The sequence below is a fragment of the Neomonachus schauinslandi genome, chromosome 9 (assembly GCF_002201575.2).
Source record: "Neomonachus schauinslandi chromosome 9, ASM220157v2, whole genome shotgun sequence".
Taxonomy (NCBI): domain Eukaryota; kingdom Metazoa; phylum Chordata; class Mammalia; order Carnivora; family Phocidae; genus Neomonachus; species Neomonachus schauinslandi.
Genome location: NC_058411.1, coordinates 22,974,741 through 22,997,947, shown reverse-complemented (window position 1 = coordinate 22,997,947; position 23,207 = coordinate 22,974,741). Strand labels below are relative to the sequence as shown.

Genomic DNA, 23,207 nt, shown 5'->3' with positions numbered 1-23,207 from the left:
TCTCAGAAAACTGTATTTTTTTTCTGGCTGGGAAAAAAATATATTTAAAATGAAAAGTAGTGTCTTTATTTATTTATATATGGTGTCTTTTAGCTCCAAGATGAACTAGGAATTAGTGCCTAAATCATTCAGCTGCCAAAATGCAACATGTAAACCTCTTCTACTCCCTCTTTTTTCTCTTCCTCCACCCTCAATAAATTCACTGTCATTTATTTTTTCATCCAATTTCATTAATTCAGTTATATGTATTTATTACTGTATTGAATATCTTCCCAAATTGGTCCAGTTTATTCTATTGCTAAAATACAGTCTGCAACTCTCTCCTGCTCCTCTTCCATTTCTTCTCCCTCCCTCAACCTGCTTACTAGTTTGATATGTAGTCAATTTAATTCTATTTATTCTTCTAGTAGTTTTTTTTTCCCTAGTATGCTGAGCATCTTCTTGGTGTAAGGTACTCTGCTGAGTTGCTGGGGATTATAAAGGTAGCATGTTCTCCCTCAAAGGGCACAGATATGGAGGCAGTGAATATAAACAAATGTATATGTATATCTGTAATAGCAGGGACAGAGTGATGATTTATAGAGGAAAAATGCAGCTGAGTTACTGGAAAGGCACACACTCCCAACTGGGAGGGTTGGGGACCAGGAAAGGATGGGTGGAGGTAGGAAAGTTGTGAAAGTCTACAGAAGAGGAGTAATGGAAGATGTATATATTATGCCTTCCTTAATTCCTATTTACAGCAAAATATTAATTATTAGGATTAATTATACCTTTCAACTCATAATTGGACATTTTTTTATTCTGTTTTTTATTACCAAGGAGTCGATTCAGAAGGAAACAGGCTTCAATAGGCATTGGTTAGGAGGATATTAGGGGAGCAGTTTCTAGTGCATATCTTAGTTCAGATCTCTTTAGCTCAGTTGCCATCATCTTCAAAATCTGTGTCTTTAGTGCTAAACAATAAGATCACATAGTCAGAAAGACCCTAAGGCACAATAATGTTTAAATCATCAAGAGCAGCTTGATTTGTATTAATTATATCATGATAATGGTAGGGAAAGTATTAGTATATTTTAGAAAGTTTTTATTTTTTTAAACGAGTAGAATCAATATCTACAAAAACATCTTTCTGCCTATCCCTGAGCAAATTGCCCTCATCTTTTGAAAAGTGGCTTCATAGAGATTATCACAAGAAATCTTGAGCCTGTCCTCAGCTCACCACTCCTAAGCAATGCTGTAAATTTATGATTTAAGGTAGAGATTTGGGCAGTAAATTGGGGGCAGGATTCTTTCTCATCTTTTGTGGAGTCATTTGTTCCTTTGGAGAGATATCTGCCCTGGATTCATTCCATTTCAAATTTGAGATGCTATTCTCCTAGCTGAGATGAGAGGGTTCATTTTACACTGTGATCGCAATTTAGAGATCCAACTGAATGGGCTGCCAGGGTTTTCTTTGTCACGTTAGGCACACATCTTGTTCCAGTCCCAAGCAGGGGCCAGCACACATAACTGGAAGCATGCAAGAATAAAGAAAGGGTGAGAGGAAGGAAGGGAGGGAGGGAGGGAGGGAGGAAGGAAGGAGGAGTGAAGGAAGGAAGGAAGGAAGGAAGGAAAGAAGGAAGGAGAGGGGAGGGGACGGGAGGGTAAGAAAGACAGCAGGAGCCTAGTAACCCTGTGCCATCAGTAGGCAGTGGTGGCCCAAGGTGCAGATTAACACCGTGCTAAGAAAATCTTGCAATCAGTGAACTTTGAGCCACACTTCTGAGCAGTAGAAGGCTGCCAAGAGTTGGTGCTGAGTGTGATTGATGCTATGTAGGAAAGGTGCAGGGGACAGAAGCAAGCTCCGTTGGCTGGTAGGATCAGGCATGTCTTAAATTTTCTGGAATCTCTGCCTTCTCAGTCAAGGGTGCTTTGACCACTTGCATTCTCAGACTGAATCTAGGAGTCACTGTGAATTCCTCTCCTGCCCCTAGTCTGCCTTCCAAACCAATCTCAAGTCTTGTTGACCTCACCTCTAACATGCACCCCCAATCTCACCACCTCCATTTCTCCTGCTACCTTCCTAGACCAAGTCACCATCATTTCCTTCCTTTAGCAGCTTCCCCGAGATCTCCTTGTTTCCATTATTGGCCGTTTTGGATCCAGTGCACCCATAGCAACCAGAATGATTTTTAAAACTTAAGTTAAATCATAGGATCCCCTTGCCTGAAACCTCCCAGTGGCTCCCAGATGCATTTAGAAGAGCATTCAGGTTCTGTACCATGTCCTTTCGGTCCTCTTAGGATCTGGCCTCTGCTTACTCCTCCACCTTCTCTCCCACCACACTCTCTCCCTTGGGTACCAGCTCCAGCCACAATGGGTTTTTTGTTATCATCGGTCCTCTAACATGCCAAGCGTATTCTGGGCTTCTGCTCTTGCTCTTCCCATCACTCAGATATCTGCACGTCTGGCACCTTATCAGTGCATCTCTGCAGAAAAGCCTACTCTGACCACCTCACTTAGGAGCTGTCCATCCAACCACATACTCAGGGCAAGAGTGGAGAAGTCCCCGCAGACAGGCCTTGCTGAGACTCGTAATAAAGTAGCCCACCCTCCATTCCCACTCTCCACCTAAATTACTTTTCATCATATCACCCTGTTTCATTTTCTTCATAGAACTCAACCCCATCTGAAATAATCTCATGGTCTTTCATTTGGGTATTGTCCTTCCTCCTTACCCTCTCCCAACCAGGCTGTAAACTTTGTAAGGGCAGGGGGACCTTGTCTGTCTCATTTCCTTCCCATCCTCCACCCTGGCATGGTGCCTGATCCCATATTGTTGCTCAGTTAATATTTGCTCTGTGATACGCTGCCAGAGGTTAGCAACAGTGCTCTATTAGCAGAGTGGAGGATGAGCCCAAGGAAAAGGGATGGCAGCCCATAGATGAGTATTTTGTATGTGGCAGGCTTGATGGGCCATTTACTTGCTCAAGCCCAGTAATTATTGATGGTGTTTTTAGTGGGTTTTAACGAGAAGCAGGGTCTCCAGGAGGATACATGTACTCAGCTTGAATAACTGGGTCACTCATCTTTCTCACACACCTTGCTGGGAGACTTCTTAACAGAAGACTTCCAGAAAACTTCCTATGTTCACTTCTGTTGTTGGAAGTGACAGCCCTTTCTGAGATTTGAGGACTCCAGTGAGAATGGAAGGACCTATTTGAGGTGTTCCACCAAATTGCCTCTATAAGTAAACGATTTAAATTTTTTTTTCAAAGAAAATGAATGCTTTTGAAAAATGAGTTTAGGGGCGCCTGGGTGGCTCAGTCGGTTAAGCATCTGCCTTTGGCCCAAGTCATGATCCCAGGATCCTGGGATCGAGACCCACATCGGTCTCCCTGCTCAGTGGGAAAACTGCTTCTCCCTCTCCCACTCCCCCTGCTTGTGTTCCCTCTCTCTATGTGTCTCTCTCTGTCAAATAAATAAATAAATAAAATCTTTTTAAAAATGAGTTTATAAAAACAAAACACCTCTTATTCTCCATTGGGTTGTCAACCTGAAGAAAACAACCAGAACCTGAAACTGCTTTGGATAAAAAATGAGATGCTTCTTTCCCATTTCTCTGTCACCGTCCTTAGTCTATAGTCCCACTGCCCTACTCACCCCTGCTTTTAATTGCCTAATCTATTCTCTCAGCCTAGCTGAGCTAGGCTTTGTCATAGCTCAGCTGGCCTAACCTAGGGTGCTGGTGGAAATGAAGGTAAGTTTTCTCTTTTTAAATATTTTTTGGTGTTCATTAAACCTAACACAGTCATTTCAAGTATTTATTTATCATGCCATTTAGATGTATAATCACATGCCTTTTGCTATACCTTTCTAAGGGAGTGAATTTCATATTTTTTTATGCATTGTAGAAATTTTGATTCATGTGAAACACAGTTCCACGGGAAATCAAGTTGTTGTTTCTTTCTCCTGCACAAATAGAAAGATGTTCCAGTAAAGCAAAGTGATTATGGTATAGAGAGTGTGCCCTTAACCCCTGTCCCCTGACCCCAAGCAAAGTAAGTTTCCAGTCTTATCCACCCACTTTTGGAGATAATACTTTGTGGCAGTTGGAAGGAATTTCTACTCCCTGTGTATGAGCAAAACCATCTGGTTTAGTTGGTTTGGGCAGGTTTTAGAAATTTATTGACAAACTAATGCATATTCAGGTATCTTATAGTTGTGCGGGTTATGTTGCTCCTGGGGGGAATAACAAATTCATGTTCTATGAAGAGTCTACCAAAAAGCAACAACAAAAAATAAAAAGAAAACAACTAAGTAGGTTCAAAATCATGAAGAGCCAAAGTCCACCTTGTGAAGGTGTGTGCCTTTAGAGATACCCAAATACAGATTTTTCCCCATAGGCTCCCATTCCCTGTCCCCTCAAAGGGAACAATCTGTTAATATCTGAGCGTCATCTTCCTCCAAGCAATCAGCAATGATTTCTCTCCCAAAGAATGCTTTTCTCCTAACTTTTCACTTTGATTTTACTATTAGTTCTGGCTTCTTAAAGAAATAGGCCTCCCACAGGGTTACTGTAGGATAGGTCAAGAAAATAAATCTTTATTTTTCATCTGTGATGACTCCTTCTCTATCCATGTCCGTCAGAAAATTAGATCATCTTTGATGAGACAAGTCTTAACTAAGAGATGATGCCAAATGAGTTTGCAGTGAGACTAGGTCAAGAATGGGAATTTGGGTGGTATCGCCCAAAAGATTCATTAAAGGTTCTTTTGAATACAATTGAATACTCACTTCTACAGACCTCTGCATCCCGGAAATCTTCAACTGTGATTTTGCTTCTTTACTCTGGTCACAGAGGCCATTACTTGGGAAATTCAGCTATAGGGTGTCAGATAAGTTATTAGCTTCCTGTATTTAGATCAAACAGTGATGATCTAAGCAACCTAAAGGGAATCAAATGTTGATTTCTTTTTGTGTGTGTGATCAATATTTATTAGTTAAGCTATAAAAGGAAGCATGCCTCTGTTAGATACATCCAGTATGTACCTAATCACAGATCACATTTCTCCTAGCTACAGAAAAGAAAAAGGACAATGGAGGAAAATTAATGGCTCTGAGGTTTTTTAAAAATTTTTTAAAAATTAAAGTCCTATCAGTTCCATTTTAAATTCCAACAACAACAACAAAAAGTTTCTCCTCCTTGTCTAATCCTTATCTTTACATTCATTGTTTAACTGATGCTGCTTCACTGGCCCTGTGCTTGAATCGGCCAGGGAAGTCTTCCTTAGACTAAATCCTCCTCCTTTGAAAACGAGATGGTTTGTATGTTTTAACTTTCAGCTTGTATCTACATCTTGTATTACTTATCAATCCGGTTTTACGCTTAGGCTACAAATTAGATTTGTTCTTGCCCTCTGTTTGCCTACATTTCCAGCTGAGTTTAAACATCACTTTCTCTCTGGTAGGGATGCATTGACCTTTTGGCTTGATTAAAGATAAATGCCATTGACTCTCCACTTTTGGAGGCTGAAACTTTTTCGGAAGCTCACTGGGATTTCTGTATTTATTGCTTGAAAATGAATATTGGATAATATTCATTTCCCTACCATTTTAATGAGACGGGTATGGATTTTTTTTTTTTTCTCCTGGCAGAGTCATGAGGATTATTGGGGTTGGAGACAGCAACTGTAGCCAAGCAGAAGGGCATGAGGGTGTTCAGGTCTTTTTTCCCACATGTTTGGTTGTAGACTATCACATCCTGAAGTTTTAGAGTCAAAAGGATAGTTAAATATTTTTGTTTGAATTTGACACAAGAAAATTCCAAGTCCCTGCAAAACGTCAGCAGCATTTAAAACACACTGGGCTGATTGCAAATCTTGTTTTACACCGATGACTAATATGACACCAATATGGCCATGTCGCTAACTGTCACCATGTTGGTGTTAGTATTTCTCCCTCTTACTTTGTCCCCGATCATAAAAATTAAGTGATGTGCAAACACTGCCTAAAGAACAGATGCTACCTATAGATGTTTGAATAGCCTGTCTTTCTAACAATATAGCCTATGTTTCCTACGTCTTTCCTTACTTTCCCCTTTCTTATTGAAGCATTTGAATATAGAATAAAGAGGATAAGAACACACACACACACACACAAAAAAAACAACAGCAGATTTGTTTCTTCTGAGAACATCTGTTCTTGCTTCAAAGCACCCACATGATGTGGCCCATTTTCTCTCAATGCCTGCACGGTTTGCTGTTGTAAAGTTGAGTGTTAACATCAATCTTAGACCCGAATTTAATGAGATAATGAACAATGCTATCTAATGAGGTGAGATGTAGGAAAAATTCTGTTACAATGTATATGCTTTAGATAATAGTAAGACAGGCATACTCACAAAGAACAGCTAAAATTGAATATAAAATGGTTTATCATAGAATTTTTTTTACCTTCAGATTCATTGATCTCATGGCATCATACCCAATTTGGGGTACATTTGGTCCACTTTAAGTTTCTTCATTGATTTCTTAGGATTCTTGTGAATTTGCATTGTACTTGGGATATAGGTACATTCTGAAAAAAAAAATACAAATGATCTATTGTATACATATTAATTAAAAGAAACCTTTTTATTTTGAAAATCTTTATTTTTAAGAAGAAAATTTCCCCAAACTTCAACTGCTATCATTATTCTTTTTTAAAAGGATTTATTTATTTTAGAGAGAGAGTGAGCCGGGGGAGGGGCAGAGGGAGAGAGAAAAATCCTGAAGCAGACTCCCTGCTGAGTGTGCTGAATGCAGAGCCTAATGGGGCTCAGGGCTGGACCCAGGACCCTGACATTATGACCTGAGCCAAAAATCAAGAGTTGGCTGCTTAACTGACTGAGCCACCCAGGCGCCCCATCATTACTCTTATAAAGAGCATTTAGTAGCAACACTAATAATTCAGAATTAAAGGGTACAGTTTAAAATTACCTAGTTTAGAAGATACTTACCCAAGTGATACTATTTTTTTTAAATTTTCTTCCCTAAATTTATACAATACTGTTTTGGAGTCTTGGAGGCAGAAGAGGGGGTGGAGTGGCTGGTGAAATCTATATAATAGAGCTTTCAAAATTAGTTAGATAAAAATGTATTGACCTTAGTTGATGGTTTCCAAAGAAATAAATACCTATGTAGACATCAGTTGTTCAGCAAGTGCTCATTAAAGCACCTACTGTGTTCCTATATGTTGGATCCAAGTGTATTCTGAAATATTTCAGATGCATAATATCATAGGAATATATTGGCCAGTTACATATTTTATCTTTTTTTCCCAAGTTGTTTCCAGAGATAGGGCTTTCTACATAGTTTTTGACTAATCCAGGAAGACTCACACGGGGTCTTTCTGCATGGGCTCAGCTATCCACATAGTGAACTTGGAACTTGGTCTAAGTTCTCTGGTTCTATGCAATCTTCTTTGTCTTTTAAATTTACATCTCAGTTTAGTGCTGAGCAAAACATGACATTTTCCCCCCATTACTAACCAAATTCTTTTAATGCCTCAGTGTTTATCTTGCCACGTCTGCCCCTAAATACTATAATTCCTCGTTGAACCTGATTTTTCTTAGGGTACACCTGAACATCCTCTTGAGCATTTTGATCATGGATCTTTTGAGACAACTTGGTTTATTCCTTCATCTGGTGGCACCTTCTCCTGAACATTCTTTCGACCTAAAAGCGTTTGATTTTGGCATTTTACATTATTTCATTTTTTAGATCTTTAGATCTTTTTGGAGGATGATGAACAATAAGTCTGGGGCCCCTCACATTCCCTTCAGGAGCATTACTTATCATGGGGGTTAGACCTCAACATTATTATTATGATGATTACTGTTGTGATTTCTATGGTTGCTGAATTCTGATAGGACCATGGGTTAATGGCAATATCAAGTTAAGAGTATATATTACAGAACTCTTTTCTCATCCAATAGATGTATACTCTCCAAAAGCCAGACTGGTGTATTATGCCTGAGTGACCAAATGATTCTAAAAATGAATGATGAATTTCCTATATCTTCAAGAAATTCATCTGAAATCTAAGACTTTGGGAAACAAAATGATGGCTGACTACTGTTTCTTATAATTACTGCTCTTGGCATTTTAGAACTTTCTCTCTGTAGACAAAGGAGGGCACTTATTTCTTTCACTGCTTTGCCAATGTCCATATGAGTTGAGACTTTTGCATTTGGAGACAACTGTGGAACATCCTGTTGGGGCAGTGAAACTGGGATGGGCTTTGGTGGTGGGGCGTGCATATGATTCCTTGAATGCTACTGGGTTCTGTGCGTCAGTGTGGCTTTGACAGTTCTGATACTGTAATCGCTGCTTTCAGAATTGATTCTAACTTTGGCACTTACCATCGTCCTTAGGCAAAGGACCTGAGACCCTGTATGCGGGGCAGAAGCTCAATGACAATGAATGGCACACCGTCCGGGTGGTGCGGAGAGGAAAAAGCCTTAAGTTAACCGTGGATGATGATGTGGCTGAGGGTGAGTACAGCTCTATGTAGGGAAATGTGTCTCTCTTTGCTCCTGTTATCCTCTAGGTCATTCAGCGAGCAAAAGGTTTTTTGAAACATGTTTATTTTGCTTAACAGAAGTCATGTGACATGTTCTCGTTGACAAGCTCAGGTAAGGCTAAGAAGGTCTTCTTTAGTTTCATAATCCCTTTTCATTGATCTGTATTATAAAATTTACCCATTACTGTCATTGTATGTTGATGGGTCTCTCTCCTTAGGCATAGAGTAGATGGAGAGTAGATGTAGAGTTCTGTAGCTCCTTTATTATTCCTTTATTCAAAAATCACTTATCAATCATCTTCCCAATGACCAGTTTCTTCCTTCAATAAATGACTTACTCTCTAGGGGAGGGAGATGGGTAAACCAGAAATTCAGAGCATTACAGGTAAAAGTAAGTACTGAGATCACTACAGGCTACTTAGAAGGGGCTGAGTAATTATTCATTTATTTCATCAGTTATTTAATTGTTATGAATAGAGTACCTACCCTGTACTGAGTACTGCTTTAGAAGGCACTGAGAATAGGGAAGTGAACAAATAGGCCAGTCCTTGGCTTGGTGTTATTCACATTCTAAGAGGGCAACGGATGAATGAACGGATAGATCCATACGTAAAGGAACATTCAGAGCTTTCACATAAGCAATAGGTATTTCTTGAGAGCCTGTTACATATCAGCAGTGTGCTAAGGATGTAAAAGATAAGAAGGAAGCACAAGAGATTATCTGTTTCCTCAAATAATTAACCAATCTAGTGGATTAGATAGGACCCAGGCATTTGAAAATAAGACAAAAAGTGTGTAATGAGATTCTAGCATGGATGGGTAAGATTATCATTGTCATGTCAGAAGAGAAAATTATCATTTTGGGTTGGAGAGACCAGGAGTGGCTTATGAAGGTAGCTTTTTGGCCACAATTTAATGGGTAATTTAATGAGGTCTAAGGTGGAAGAGAGAGGGCACCTTCCATGTTGTCTCCAAATAAGTCTATACTCTAACATTCCAGAGCAGTGCACTTCTGTTAGGCAGAACTCTTGTCCATATGGGAGAAGAAAACTTGGGGGCAGCATGGAGTATTATGTAGAATGCTGTTGATGTCAGGAGATCTGGGCCCTGACTCGAATTCTCTGCCAGATGTTGGAGAATGCTCTGCCAGATGTTGAAAAAGTCACTTACCATGTCTGGTCTTTGTCAGTTGAAGTCAGTGGTGTAAACTCTCTCCAGATTCTTCTGTGAATAAGACAGTCAAGTTAGAGTCAGGATCCCTGGGATTTAATATAGTCATTGTAACTAAAATACTTTTTGCCATTGGGACAGATATGATAAAACTTTTTTCCTCATTTCCTCATTTTTAAATCTGAAATCCTATTACTGCTGAGGCCCTCTCCAGCTTAAAGGTTCTGCAATTTGGGGTCCTGTAATTTAATTTTATATTCATGAGCCTGAACTTCTATCATTCTGGAGTCTGGAATTATAGAGAGCCATGTATATATGTGTGTAGGTAGGAATGTGTGTGTGTGTGTGCGTGTGTGTGTGTGTGTGTGTGTGTGTGTGTCTGTAGATAAGAAGAGTCTATAGATAGAGGAAGAGCAGGAGACATATATCCAGTGCCCAGTAGGCATTAGATACTGGGATAGCCGTCTTACATGTATCAGCTCCTTAAATCTGTAATTCCCCATTGCCTTGCAAGATAAGTGTTCTTATTTTACTTAAGAGGACATGGCACTTAGAAAGAGCTGTGTAATTAAGCTCCAAATCCATGTCTGTGTGATGTCACCAAATCAGGCTACTTGCTGGAATTCACAATCCATCATAAGAAAATGATTTGTATTATGATATGGGAAAAATACAAGGGGATGCATTAGGGTAATGTGAGGAGTACATTTTAGTGAAGACTACAACACTCACCCCTCTCCCGTCAAAAATGAAGTCAAATAGAACCATAATAAGTATCCAAAACCCACCGGTTGTATGTACATAGACACCTTCATAGTGAGAGGTAAGGTTACTCTTCTGCATGTCTGAAGGGTAACTTAGCTTTACTTAGTGAACGTGAGCAAAGAGATGTAAAAATGGTTATATGGTTTAGAACCCTCAGCCATCTTGAATTAATTATTCAAGAAATCCCTGTGGGCTGTTAATGCAGACAGGAGCCTGCAGGTCTCCCACATCCCTTGCTAGCTCCTTGGGGCTGAGCCCAGCAGCCCAGTGATGCATGTTTCGAATGGCAGCCACTAGATGGCGACCTCACCCCGATCTCTCTCTGCACCGTGAATCTCTTTTATTTTCCCAGGAAATTGCATGCCCTCAAAGCTGTCGTCATAAAGAACTGCAGAACTGAGGGTACAGTAATGTGTATTGCCTCCCTTGGTCATTGTTCTTTTATAGAAACTTTAGAATAAAGGTAATTATAAAGTGTGCTTTCTCTTACCGCTAATAATTAAAAAGCAGGACTACACCATTGAAGGCCCGAGTCATTCAGTAATTTGATATTTGAAATTAATGAAGCTCTTTCATTTTCAACCCTTATCCCCTACTTTACTGCTGATGGAAAAGAGCAGCCATAAGGATAAAGAAATCTGGGAGAAGAAAAGAGCTATTTTGCTTATGAGCTACAACCTTGGATTGCTTCTTACAGTGATAATGGGTTTGGGAATTTTAATTTTAGCTCACAGAAGTCATAAAATCAGGCAATGAAACTAAAATACCACACAGTCCTCAGGTTATTAAGTAGTATCTTATTGGCTTATTTAGTAATCCCTTTCATGCTGTTTAAGGTCCCCTAGAGTGTCAAATTTTCAGGTAGTTTGTAGAAATGATGCAAAGAATAGGTCACACTCGTAAGAAATCAATAGCAAGGAAAGAAATGTTCCTTAGCCAGGTGGTTTTCATTTATTGTAATACAATGTATTCTTGGAAAGGTGTTAAGTTCAGTTGACAGTTAATAAAGATTGATGGACTGATTGACTGAGCTGGATTTCTATTATCAAGAATAAATTAAAAGAATACTTCACTTGGGGGCGCCTGGGTGGCTCCGTCGTTAAGCGTCTGCCTTCGGCTCAGGTCGTGATCCCAGGGTCCTGGGATCGAGCCCCGCATCGGGCTCTCTGCTCGGCCGGGAGCCTGCTTCTTCCTCTCCCACTCCCCCTGCTTGTGTTCCCTCCCTCGCTGTCTCTCTCTCTCGCTCTGTCAAATAAAGAAATAAAAGCTTGGAAAAAAAAAGAATACTTCACTTGGCTTATGCTGATCCACCCACTCCACCCAGAGCTTCTTGCTAGTTCAGAGATTCATCCCTCTTTTGACTCCTCTGGTTCATGCTGACTTCCTTTTCTGTCCCTTACCTTATACAGCACATACAAGCTGTAAAAAGTCATTTTCCAAGGAAAATTTTTTCCTCTTGTTAATAAAAAAACACGATGAGATGGAATTTGGAAATGTTAGGTTAAACAGAACGAAGTAGATTTCTTTATTGCAAGACTTACTGGGAGTCTTTTTTTTTAAAGATTTTTATTTATTTATTTGAGAGAGAGAGAATGAGAGAGAGAGAACACCTGAGAAGGGATAGGGTCAGAGGACGAAGCAGACTCCCCGCCGAGCAGGGAGCCCGATGCGGGACTCGATCCCGGGACTCCAGGATCATGACCTGAGCCGAAGACAGTCGCTTAACCGACTGAGCCACCCAGGCGCCCACTTACTGGGAGTCTTTACTATGCTGATACACATTGCTAATCATCGATAATTGCATGTGAAGTGTTCAGCAAGTCTATTTGGCTCCAGAACTACTTTTATTATCATCATCATCATCATCATCATCATCATCATCAGAACAATTTACAGCACACACTTTTGAAAAATTTCGGTATTGTGATGAAAAGGGTATGGAAGTGGTGGTGCTGAAGGATTGTGGGCAAACTATGCATTCTTTACTGAGACTTGATAAGCCTTCATTTTCTTAACTTCCCTCCCCATGTCTGGGAGCCAAGGGAGGTCAAGTTGCCTCCTCTAAGTCTTTCCTGTTATTTCTTTGCTAAGCTTTTAGTGTTGACTAGGAACTTCATATGTAGAAATGGTGATGATCCCAACTCTGACTCCAAAGCAAATGTCTCAAATACAACCTCCTTCCTCAGATGTGAGGGATGCTTACTGTGCTCAGCCCCCCTGCTAAACACTACAGGACATACAGAAGAGGTGAGAAATCGTTTCTACTTAAAAAGAGATTGTGTTCTCATAAAAGAGTGACAATCAAAATACCGGAAAATTATTAACACATTTCAGAGAAAGGAAAAAAAAGAATGATGAATAATTAATAGCTAATAATTTAAGCACTGGGCACCGTTCTAAGTAGTTTTTATGAATTGATACCGGTAATCCTGAAAACTTCCTACCTCTTTCACAGATAGGAAACTGAGGCACAGAAAAGCTACCTAACCCAGGCAGTGCGGCCTCAAGAGCCTATATGCTCGTCTAGTATATGCCTGGTAGGAAGATACAGCTTGAACTTGGACAAATTTTCTATAGGTTTATGTTCTTCACAGACTTTATCACTCTAAGGGCTAGTGTGTAAACTGCTGTTGACCATCAGTGAAATATGAAGTGAATGTGTGGATAGGAGTCAAGGCAACATGGCTGTTCTAGGGGAGGTGCTGGATACATTACGTGTGACTTAGATGGAGTGACGTGATGGTGCTTGGCCACTGGGACAGAGTGTGAACCCATCAGAGCAACTTCAGTGGGGACATTGCACCATTTAAATTCCACCCACAATAACATAAGGAATAGGTTGAGCTTTTTCTCTGCTGTGTCATGTACAAGATGTGGGCTTTGGAAGCGAACACACCTGGGTTCAATCAGAGGGTCTACCACTTAGCACCTGTATGAACTCTGATCACATTGCTTAACCTCTCTAAGCTAAGTGTCCTCTCTAAAGCAAGATAATGATACCTATTGATTGTGATAATGACATTTGGTGGTGGTTCTGAAGTGTCTAGCATAGTGCCTGGCACATAAACAACATTCAGTAGTCTTGCTTTTTTTTTTTATCATCTTTCTCCCAAATTACTCCTCTTCCCTCTGAAATTTGAAAGCAGTTGCAGTGAAGTATGTATATGTTTGCCTCTTGAACGGAAGGGAGTTTTAGTCTATAGGCAGCATTCAGGGGAGACGAGGAAAGATTCCCAGTTACTAATATTGATTAGGTGATACACAGATCAATCAACCTATCTATCTATTTATCATCTATTTATGTTTATTTGCTTAGTTTGGCACAAGGTTCAAACTTAATTGATCTCTTTAACGTTTTCTCCAGGTGCATGCTCTTTTGGGACCCTCCATCCACAGCCAAGTGAGTTCCTTTAGTTATCTAGAGAAGCAGTCCCTTTTCTAATTTGGCGCCATGTTGCCCCCCCCCCCCCCCCCCCACTGCAACTTCTAGCTGAGGCTCTGCGACTCATCCTAAATCCTTAAATCAGTCTGTGTCCATGGGCTAAGCTCTCAAATTCCATTGTTAGTTTCCTTTCTCTTATCTTTCTTCCATCTCTTTTCTCTCTTGTCAACACTGTACATGATTTTCTTGCTTTATGAAATTCATTTTCCAGTGAACAGAATTTCCTAACCCCTCAACTCTGTAGGCCTGTGTATCTATAATTTCTCTAAAAGCTCCCTGTTGACTTTGAAATTGTCTCTTCAGGTTTCTTTAGGAATCCCAGGCTTCACCAAGGATCACCCCTTATCACTTCTTAATTCTCATTGCTGGTCTCCTCCTCCTTCCCCGCTCCTTCTCTTCCTTCTCCTCGTCCTCCTTCTCCTTCTTCTTTTTTAAAATAAGAATTAGCATGGCTCGCAGCATCATCACGGTTTGGTTCCTGTGTCCCCAAGGAGTTTGGCTGTGATTTCCCCTCCCCATCATTCTCCAGCTCCAGCCTCAGCCCTGTATGAACAGCTAGAGGCAAATAGACTGTGAATATTTGTTTCAGTCACCTCATTGTTCTAGATCATGTGAGTTTAGGTTATGCTAGTTTTTGTTTTCATGACCAGTCCAATTTTCAATACTAAGTAATTTTATATAGTAGCTCTCCTAGTTATTCAATTGTTAGCAGATTTATGTTACATTTTTATTTTTGTTCTGTTACAATTTTATATTTAACCAACACCATTATTTTGTTTTTGCTTATATTAAGTGAATGATTTGTCACTAGTTGTCAAAACACCACATAGAAGCTCATAAAACATAAATCTGATTTTTGTGCTTATAAACAGTTCCCTGAATCAGGTCTGAGTATGCTCCCAAAGAGATGACATTAATACTGAGCATCTGAAAGTGAAATCTGGTGGAATCTCCCAGGTACTGAAGTTTCAGGACCCTGAGAAAATAGAAATCCCTTCCTTCCATTCTCTCTCTCTCTTTTTTTTTTTTTTTCTTTTCCTGCTACCTGAGTTCTACACCAATAGAGAAAAAACAAATGCAAGGCTGGTAAAAGTCACATATCATGTTGTTAGTGGTAACACTGGTATGGAAAAATGTGGCTAACATCTACCGAGTTTCAGAGGTGGAATTGCGCACTTGAACGCTCACTAATTCAGGACTTAGGTGGGCATCTCCACTGAAGCAAGGCTTGCTCCTGTAACACCCATACTGTGGGTTGTGTGGGTTACACCGGGGGTTTCTTGAAGGCAGCTTGCTCCCCTAGGGGGAAACAGGAAGTGCCAGGGGCTGAGCTATGGAAATACAGTTTCTCTGTAGAGTTTCTTTAATCTTCCAGATTATGTCACTCCTTTTCCTCTGGAAAGATGTAACGGAGGGAGTAGAGAGAGGCTAGGTGTCTTGCTAATGGAGTTTCTTCAGTGTGGACGGAGACAACAGGAGAGGGCAGGAGGAGGGATTCTTCCTGTCCTTCCTTCAGCATTGGGGCATCAGGACACGGTTTGTTAAATTGTAATAATGTGCCTATATAAATGTTGGGCGGGCCACCTTCTACTCTGACCGTACTAATGACGTTTTCCTTGACTTTGTCATTAAAATTTCCATTCTCTTTTGTATTTATTTCAAGCTGCCTTCATGACCCCCTGCCCCAGTCATTCACTTCTAGGTAAGCCAGGTAATGAAAGGTCTACTGGTTCATTTGTAGCAGCTGGAGATCCTTTAGTTGCAAATGTCAGACCCCCATCTTAAATGCTTCAGGCACAGAAGGCAATCTGTTGCCATCTAGTTTTTAGAAGTCTGGCTTTGGCTGCTGAATTTAGACCTTCGAATGGCACCATCCTAGAGGAACTGTTTCTCTCCATTTTGTGGTTGGCTTCTGGGTTGGCTGTCTCCTTGGGCAGGCCCAATCTCTCTGGTTATCACATGGTTTCCAGCAACTCTGAGTTTTCTTCTTACCCCTTCAACAAGCCTTGTTTACAAAGAATGCCTCTCTCATAGGTGTTCTAACAAAAACTCCGGAGCTGAATATTACTAGACTTAATTACTGAGTAACTACTAAATACTCCAGCTTATGTTGCTGCTGATCCCTTGGTTCTAAGGGTGTTCCCTAGACCAGCTACATAAGCATCACCTTGGAATTTATTAGAAATGCATGGTCTCAGGCCACACCCCAGACTTTTGAATGATAAACTCTGAGGGTGGGGTGCAGGGAACAGTGTATTAAGAAGTCCTCCATGTGATTCAGAGGCGTGCTAAAGTTTGCAGACCACCTTGTTAGTCCATAGACCATACTCTATGGCTAGGGGGATAAAATAATGTTGAGTGGTCCAGCCTGCATAGGCTGATTACTTCAAGAGCTGGGTTAGGATCAGCTTCATCCAGCCCAGATGGTTTTAAGGTAAAGTATGGAGGGTAGCATCCCAAAGGGAAATTAGAGGTGTTATCAGAAAAAGCAACAGTTGCTGGTCAGAAAAAAATTAACACATGTTCTACAATAGAATCTTTCGACAAGTACTGGGTGGTGAATTATTACATCAAGAAGTATTTGGTAGTGAATGCTTCATGCTTGTCTGTTGTATATTTACAAGGTTTGGGGCAATCAAGACTTTTTTTCTTAGAGTATGCATTGGTACCCAATTGTTTCCTGAATGGAGAAAATGAATCATTTTATCCTTTAACTTGAGTTATCCATGATCTCATATTTTCTTTTATATGATGGGACATTCTGAGCAGCTGCATGAGAGCATGGGCCACAGGGTATATAACTCAGCCTCAGCCGGGAATCCGTCCTCTGACTGAGGTCCCATCGGCTGTCTACTATATTGGGCATCTTGTTTCCTGGAACTAAATATTTTGTGTGGAAACCTAAAAGGTATAGTAAGTGTGCTGTGACAAAATGTGGTAACTTACGTGAATCTCCTCTGTGACGTTGATAGGTACGATGGTGGGGGACCATACCCGCTTGGAATTCCACAATATCGAGACCGGAATCATGACAGAGAAACGTTACATCTCCGTTGTCCCATCCAGTTTCATTGGCCACTTGCAGAGCCTCATGTTCAATGGCCTGCTCTACATTGACCTGTGCAAAAATGGCGACATCGATTACTGCGAACTGAAGGCTCGTTTTGGACTGAGGAACATTATCGCTGACCCCGTCACCTTCAAGACCAAGAGCAGCTACCTGAGCCTGGCCACCCTCCAGGCCTACACCTCCATGCACCTCTTCTTCCAGTTCAAGACCACCTCAGCGGATGGCTTCATTCTCTTCAACAGTGGTGACGGCAATGACTTCATTGCAGTTGAATTGGTCAAGGGGTAAGTGAAAGAGATCACATTGTTTATACCAGGTATCTCAGCTCAAGCCCGACATAAATATGGACATGAAAACAAAGTGTCCATTCTGCTCCCACACTTTATTCCCACTACCTGCTCTCATCCTCGTTGATTAAAAACAACCTATGTAATGGTTAGGGCTGGAAGGAAGAGCAGTTCATTAGTTTATCTAAAGGTCTTCCACTAACTCAATACTATCAGACTTTTTACTATGAAATATAGTCCTTTAAATCTATAGGAAAGAAGGTCATTTCTGCGAAAGGAGCATAGAGTGTATATCCTATATACAATGCTCTGGGACAGTGCTCTCTGCAACCACCAAATCTATAGGAAGAAATGAAATATAGATATTTGCAGCACTGCCATTAGCCCATATATGTGCCATTTTGAATGCTCTTCTTTCTGCAAGGTATTTTACTACCATGTGTTGGAAAATAGTCAAAACAAAAACAAAAGCTAGAACAAAACCCAAAACACAGATCCACAATCGACTGAATTTAAATGCTGCCCCCTAGTGTTTGGGGATGTACCACCTGTTCTACTTGGTGGCTCTGGATTTTTAGATCATGGTAAAGAAGTGAACCTTGTAAGTGTGGAATTAAAGTGAAGTCTGACAGAACAGGCTGTGACTCTTCTTAGAACCCCAGGTCAAGCCTTAATTATTCCTGCATGAGGCCAGGTTAGCACAGGGGATGCGAAGCCCTCAGGGTCACTTCTATGCACGTTGCCATTCAACCACTCAAGGGAATCTCCACTCATGAGGTGGTTGTTGTTGCTCACAGGTACATACACTACGTGTTTGACCTTGGGAATGGTCCCAACGTGATCAAAGGCAACAGTGACCGCCCCCTGAATGACAACCAGTGGCACAACGTCGTCATCACCCGGGACAACAGTAACACCCATAGCTTGAAAGTGGACACGAAAGTGGTCACTCAAGTTATCAATGGGGCCAAAAATCTGGATTTGAAAGGTAAACCTTATAAAGAAGTTTATCCTTTTTAGAGCATTTCTTGTTTTGTTTTGTTTTTTTAAGATTTATTTATTTGAGAGAGAGAGAGCGGGAGTGCTCAAGTGCAGGGAAGAACAGAGGGAGAGAACCTCAAGCAGACTCCCTGCAGAGCGTGGAGTCCGACACCAAGCTCGATCTCATGACCCTGAGATCACGAACTGAGCCGAAACCAAGAGTCGGACATTTAACCGACTGAGCCTCTCAGGCACCTTTAGAGCATTTCTTATAATCGAAGCGCTGTTTGCAGAGGCAAACTACAGGTTAGGAGTGCCAGGCATTTTTGAGACATCATGCATATCCTATTTTAACACCATTAAATGATACTAAAATGCGGTTTTACTTAAACCGCTCCTCAAGGGATGGTTCATTTTCTCTGTAAACCTCAGGCATGCGGGGGCTGAGTGTGAGGTGATAAATGTCAAAATGCGGAGGTGTCCTAATACAGAGGACAATTGGTACAATTTCTTAGCCTTGTTCAGCTTCTCTATACTTTTTTTGCAAAATGAGGATAATAGTTACTACCTTTATGGGCTGTTATGAGTTTTGATGGGATAATGTCTATAAAATCCTCCTCCTATTATTGGTCACAAGCCCATGACAAGCATTCGGTAAGTGGTGGTTTTGTGGGAAATCTTGTTAATCTTTACTTCATCATAAAATGGGAACAGTACCTACCTCATGGACTGAATATGGTGATTAAAATTTGTGAGCTGGCATGGAGAAAATGAGTGACATAAGCAATGTTAGTTTCTTCTTTCTACACTGTGGAGACTCTGTAATTAGTTGCTTATGCCATCTCCGGTCCCCCTCCCCCCACGCCCGCTCTAGCACTGTTACCTACGAAATCGTCCAATGTGCATCGGCTGTAGCTGAGTCTGCTCTCCCTACCCTTTACTCATCTGCTCTTGCTACTCACTTTCCTTTGCAGGTGACCTCTACATGGCGGGTCTGGCCCAAGGCATGTACAGCAACCTTCCAAAGCTGGTGGCTTCCCGGGATGGCTTTCAGGGCTGTCTGGCATCAGTGGATTTGAACGGGCGCCTGCCAGACCTCATCAACGATGCCCTCCATCGGAGTGGACAGATCGAGCGTGGCTGTGAAGGTACAGCCTTTTTCCTTTTTAAGCCACAGCCTGGACGCAACCACCAAGCCTCTTTGCTGCCTCTGCCAGCGCCACCTTACTGTTCACCAGTCCTCTGTCCTTCCCATTTGCCATCCGACATTGCGTCATCATTGGGGTCCTCCTGTCCCTGGCTCAGTATGTCAAGACATGGGCCACAGGCTCTGGGAATGTATGTTGGCGGGTGTCTTCCCTGTGCTACTACTTGCCAGTAGAGGACCTTCCCTGGCATTGACATCAGACTCTTCCTGACTTGTACCTTTGTTTCCAGCATGGCTGAAAGGGCAGTAAGGGGTTTTATTTATATTTTTATACGTTGGGAGGTATACCAGAGACTTTTATGTAGCTGTCACCATTAATGAAATGTTTCTAATAACTACTGCATTGTTTAGTGCAAACTCAGCAGGAGGTAGGAAAATGATGTCAGAATGCCATGATGAGGGAAGGGAACTGACATTTATTGAGTACTTACTAGATGTCAGGCCTTCTTAGGCAGTTCGTTAGTGTGATGTTGATGAGGTCTGGGACAGCATGGGAGTTGATGGTAGAAAGACTTGGATTTAGATCCAGGTAGTAACTCTTGTTCGCTCTGTGACATTTGGCAAGTTACTTAACCTCTCTGAGCTCTATCCTCCTCACCTGCAAAGTGGGGCAATAAAATTTGCCTTAGAAGGTGAGCGATGTAAATCAGAGCTGTATGTAAAATGCCTGGTGCAGACATAGTAGGTACTCAATAAACAGTAAGATTATCCTTTACAAATGTGATCTCGTGTGAGACATCTAATAACATTGCATGCCCCATCAGTGCAACACAACAAACCACGCTCAGCCTGTTCCTGTAGGTGATCTATTGTCTCTTAAGATATTAAGTGAATTTTATAGGTCTTCTTGAGTCCAGTTCTTTACAACAAAAACAATCTAGTTTAACCAGCAGAGGTTAGCAGTGAACAGTTTTCAGGCTTTCCCAGGGGCCTTGGGTAGGCCAAAAAGGTGACGCTTACCTAGCTTCAAAGTCAAAGATGTCTGACCAGTCAGCAGGACCTATGTATTCTTTTGTCCGGTTGAGCCACATCAACCGTGTGTGATATACGTGTTGTGTTTTTTCTATCTCATTGATTTACCGCATCAAACGCGTTCACGCATCTCCTAAGTATTTAGCTTCACATATCTCTCCTTAACCAGCTTTCACCTGAGTTCGCTTGCCACATTTTTATAAAGGCTTCCCGTCAGCTTCACAAGCTGATGTGCAGTATGGAAGTCATTACCCTTTGCCTAAGGGTCAGCTTCCCACGTGGACTAGTAATAAGACTGGTTGTTCCCATGACCCACTCCGGTTTGCCTTTAGACAGGAATATTTCTTATATCCGGTGGGCCAAATCGGGTCTGTGTATGTGGGAGGACAGGGAGTTGGGAATCACCATGCGCTTAAAGTAGCCACTTTGCTTTCTTCTCCTGAAAATGCACTATGTCATTCAAATCAAGAATTTTTGTCTCCTTGGCTTGCTCTTACTTCTTTCAGGCTTTAAGGGCAATGCTGAGATAAACGTAACATTTGGGAATTAAATCGAATATCTCTGTTTCAAAGATTGTGGAATGACAGAAATTCCAGTTATCCTTCAATAATTAATCAGATTGAGTTAAAACATAAAACATAAAAGCACACATTAAAAAGCATAAAGTACTCTTCAGATGTTAAATATTCTTATCATGTCATCCGTTCTTCAGATTTACAGGTTAATAGGAATCATCCATTTAATTCTATAGCAATGTTGCTTGATAGAAATATAATGTGAGTCACATAAGTAATTTTAAATTTCCTAGTATACTAGCTACATGTAAAAAAGATATAAAGTAACAGGTAAAATTAATTTTAATTTTACATTTCACTTAACCCATTATATCCAAAATATTGTCATTTCAGCATGCAATGGTACAAAATTATTATTAAAACATTGCACATTCTTCTCTCACATTAAGCCTTCAGAACCGAGTGTGGATTTTGTACTTACAGCACATCTCAATCCAGACTACATACCTTTCCAGTGCTCAGTAGCTATCCGTGTCTGTGGCCTACCGTATCAGAAGCAGAGTTCGGCAGAGGATTAAAAGTTGGGGTGTAAGGAGATAGCACTGTTGTACTGGATTGAAAGGAAGTCTAAACCAACTTTTAGAAGAGTGGATTAAAAGGTAGAGTATAAAAGTGGGTGGGGGAATGGAGTCCACTTAAGAGAACTTGAAGAGAAGCAGTGAGAGCATTAGCACAAGGAAATTACCCATCAAATTGGGGAAAATGGTCCCGTCCCTACTTCCATCTCTGTGTGCAGCTTGGCATGACTCATCACCTGCATTATAGTGGGGTCCGACCTTCCTCTGAGTATGGGTGATTGTTCAGCACCGGATATTGTGACTTGATGCTTCTACCATCCGAATCTATGGCGAGTCCCATGAGCCTAATAACCCTGCACTCTATTGCCATGGAGATAATTGTGATGATTACCCCTGGAGCATTATGACCGCCCCACTGGGTGGGATGAATGGAGGATGAGTGAGGAGGGAAGAAGGTCCTTGTTTATTGTACACAGATGACTTGGATAATTAGCCTAAGTGGCCAGGAAAAATGGCCAGAAAGTGGGTTAAGGCATAAATTACTGTCATTGGAAGTTTACACCATGTGAATAAGCCCTTATAAGAGATTCCAGGAGCCTTTTAGGGCGCTGTGGAAACGAAGCCAAAGTAGATGGCGAGGAGGGAAATGAGGAGCACAGAACCTTAGAGAGACTGCAAACAGGTGTCCTTCTCATTCTGAATCTCTGTACATAGTATGGAACCCTCAAGAAGGCCTTTGAGTATTATGCAGGATGGAAATCCCAGGAAATAGAATACATTTCCTGATTTATCATTTCTATGTATAGAATAATGTCCAGGGGATGAGAATTCGTTACTAAAAACTAAGAGCTGCATCCCTTCGACATGGTAAATGTGTTCTATTCTCACTATCTGGGGTACACAGGCCAGGATGTATCCTATGTTCTTGTCAAAGTCATTGATGATGATATTTCAGGATCTCTAAGTAGTAAATGTACTACTTTCCCTCTCTTATCTAACTGTGAAGGGTCCAAAATTATTTTAAAAACGAATTAACCTACGGCTCTGGCTCCCAATTGTTTTATACTAAGAAAGAAAAAAAAAATCTCGAACCATGTTTTAATTTTTATGCAGAGTATAATACTTCAGAAATTAAGCACAATTTCTGGACAATCTAGCCAACATCTAGCCGTGACTTACAGCCTCTCAGTTTGGGCTAGGAATTCTGAAATGATGTCTGGTTCTATTCTCAGCTGGTAAATATCTCTTTCTATCTTGAGGCCAGCTTGGCTGCAGAGACCAAGGCATGGGTTGGCTGGAAATGTGATTCCATAATTGCAGATTGTAAACATCTGAGAGAAACATACGTGCTTCATTTGGAGACTGGCATGAATAAATAAAAAGGACATTGGTTTCGTGCCTTTTTGCTTGCAGCCATTTGGATTTGGCTGTATTCTTACCCATCAAACAAATTGAGCTCTTTGGAGTTCCCAAATCACCTTGATACACAGGCCCAGTTCGAGCGCCACATTCCCTGGTGGCATTTTCAGGAGATTACAAGGAGTGCTCCCAAGCGACTCTTCCATCTTAACTCCTAGATGTGCAGAATTATATTTTTGTGGGCTTGGTCTGGTTGTGAAAGACACGTGTCTTTCAGTCTGTCCACGCGCTACCCTTATTTCTTGATGCTTATCCTG

General features: G+C 41.1%; 1 protein-coding gene across 4 annotated transcripts in view; it reads left to right on the top strand.

Annotated features, from left to right (window-relative positions):
* Positions 1-23,207, top strand: part of NRXN3 (neurexin 3) — a 1,459,332-nt gene that overhangs the window by 652,481 nt on the left and 783,644 nt on the right. For all 4 annotated transcript variants that reach the window (XM_021679606.2, XM_044918184.1, XM_021679607.2 and 1 more), the window contains 4 exons: positions 8,396-8,515; positions 16,894-17,275; positions 18,076-18,266; positions 19,234-19,407. In XM_021679606.2, coding sequence (XP_021535281.1) covers positions 8,396-8,515; positions 16,894-17,275; positions 18,076-18,266; positions 19,234-19,407 — 867 coding nt within the window. The remainder of the gene's footprint in view (positions 1-8,395; positions 8,516-16,893; positions 17,276-18,075; positions 18,267-19,233; positions 19,408-23,207) is intronic.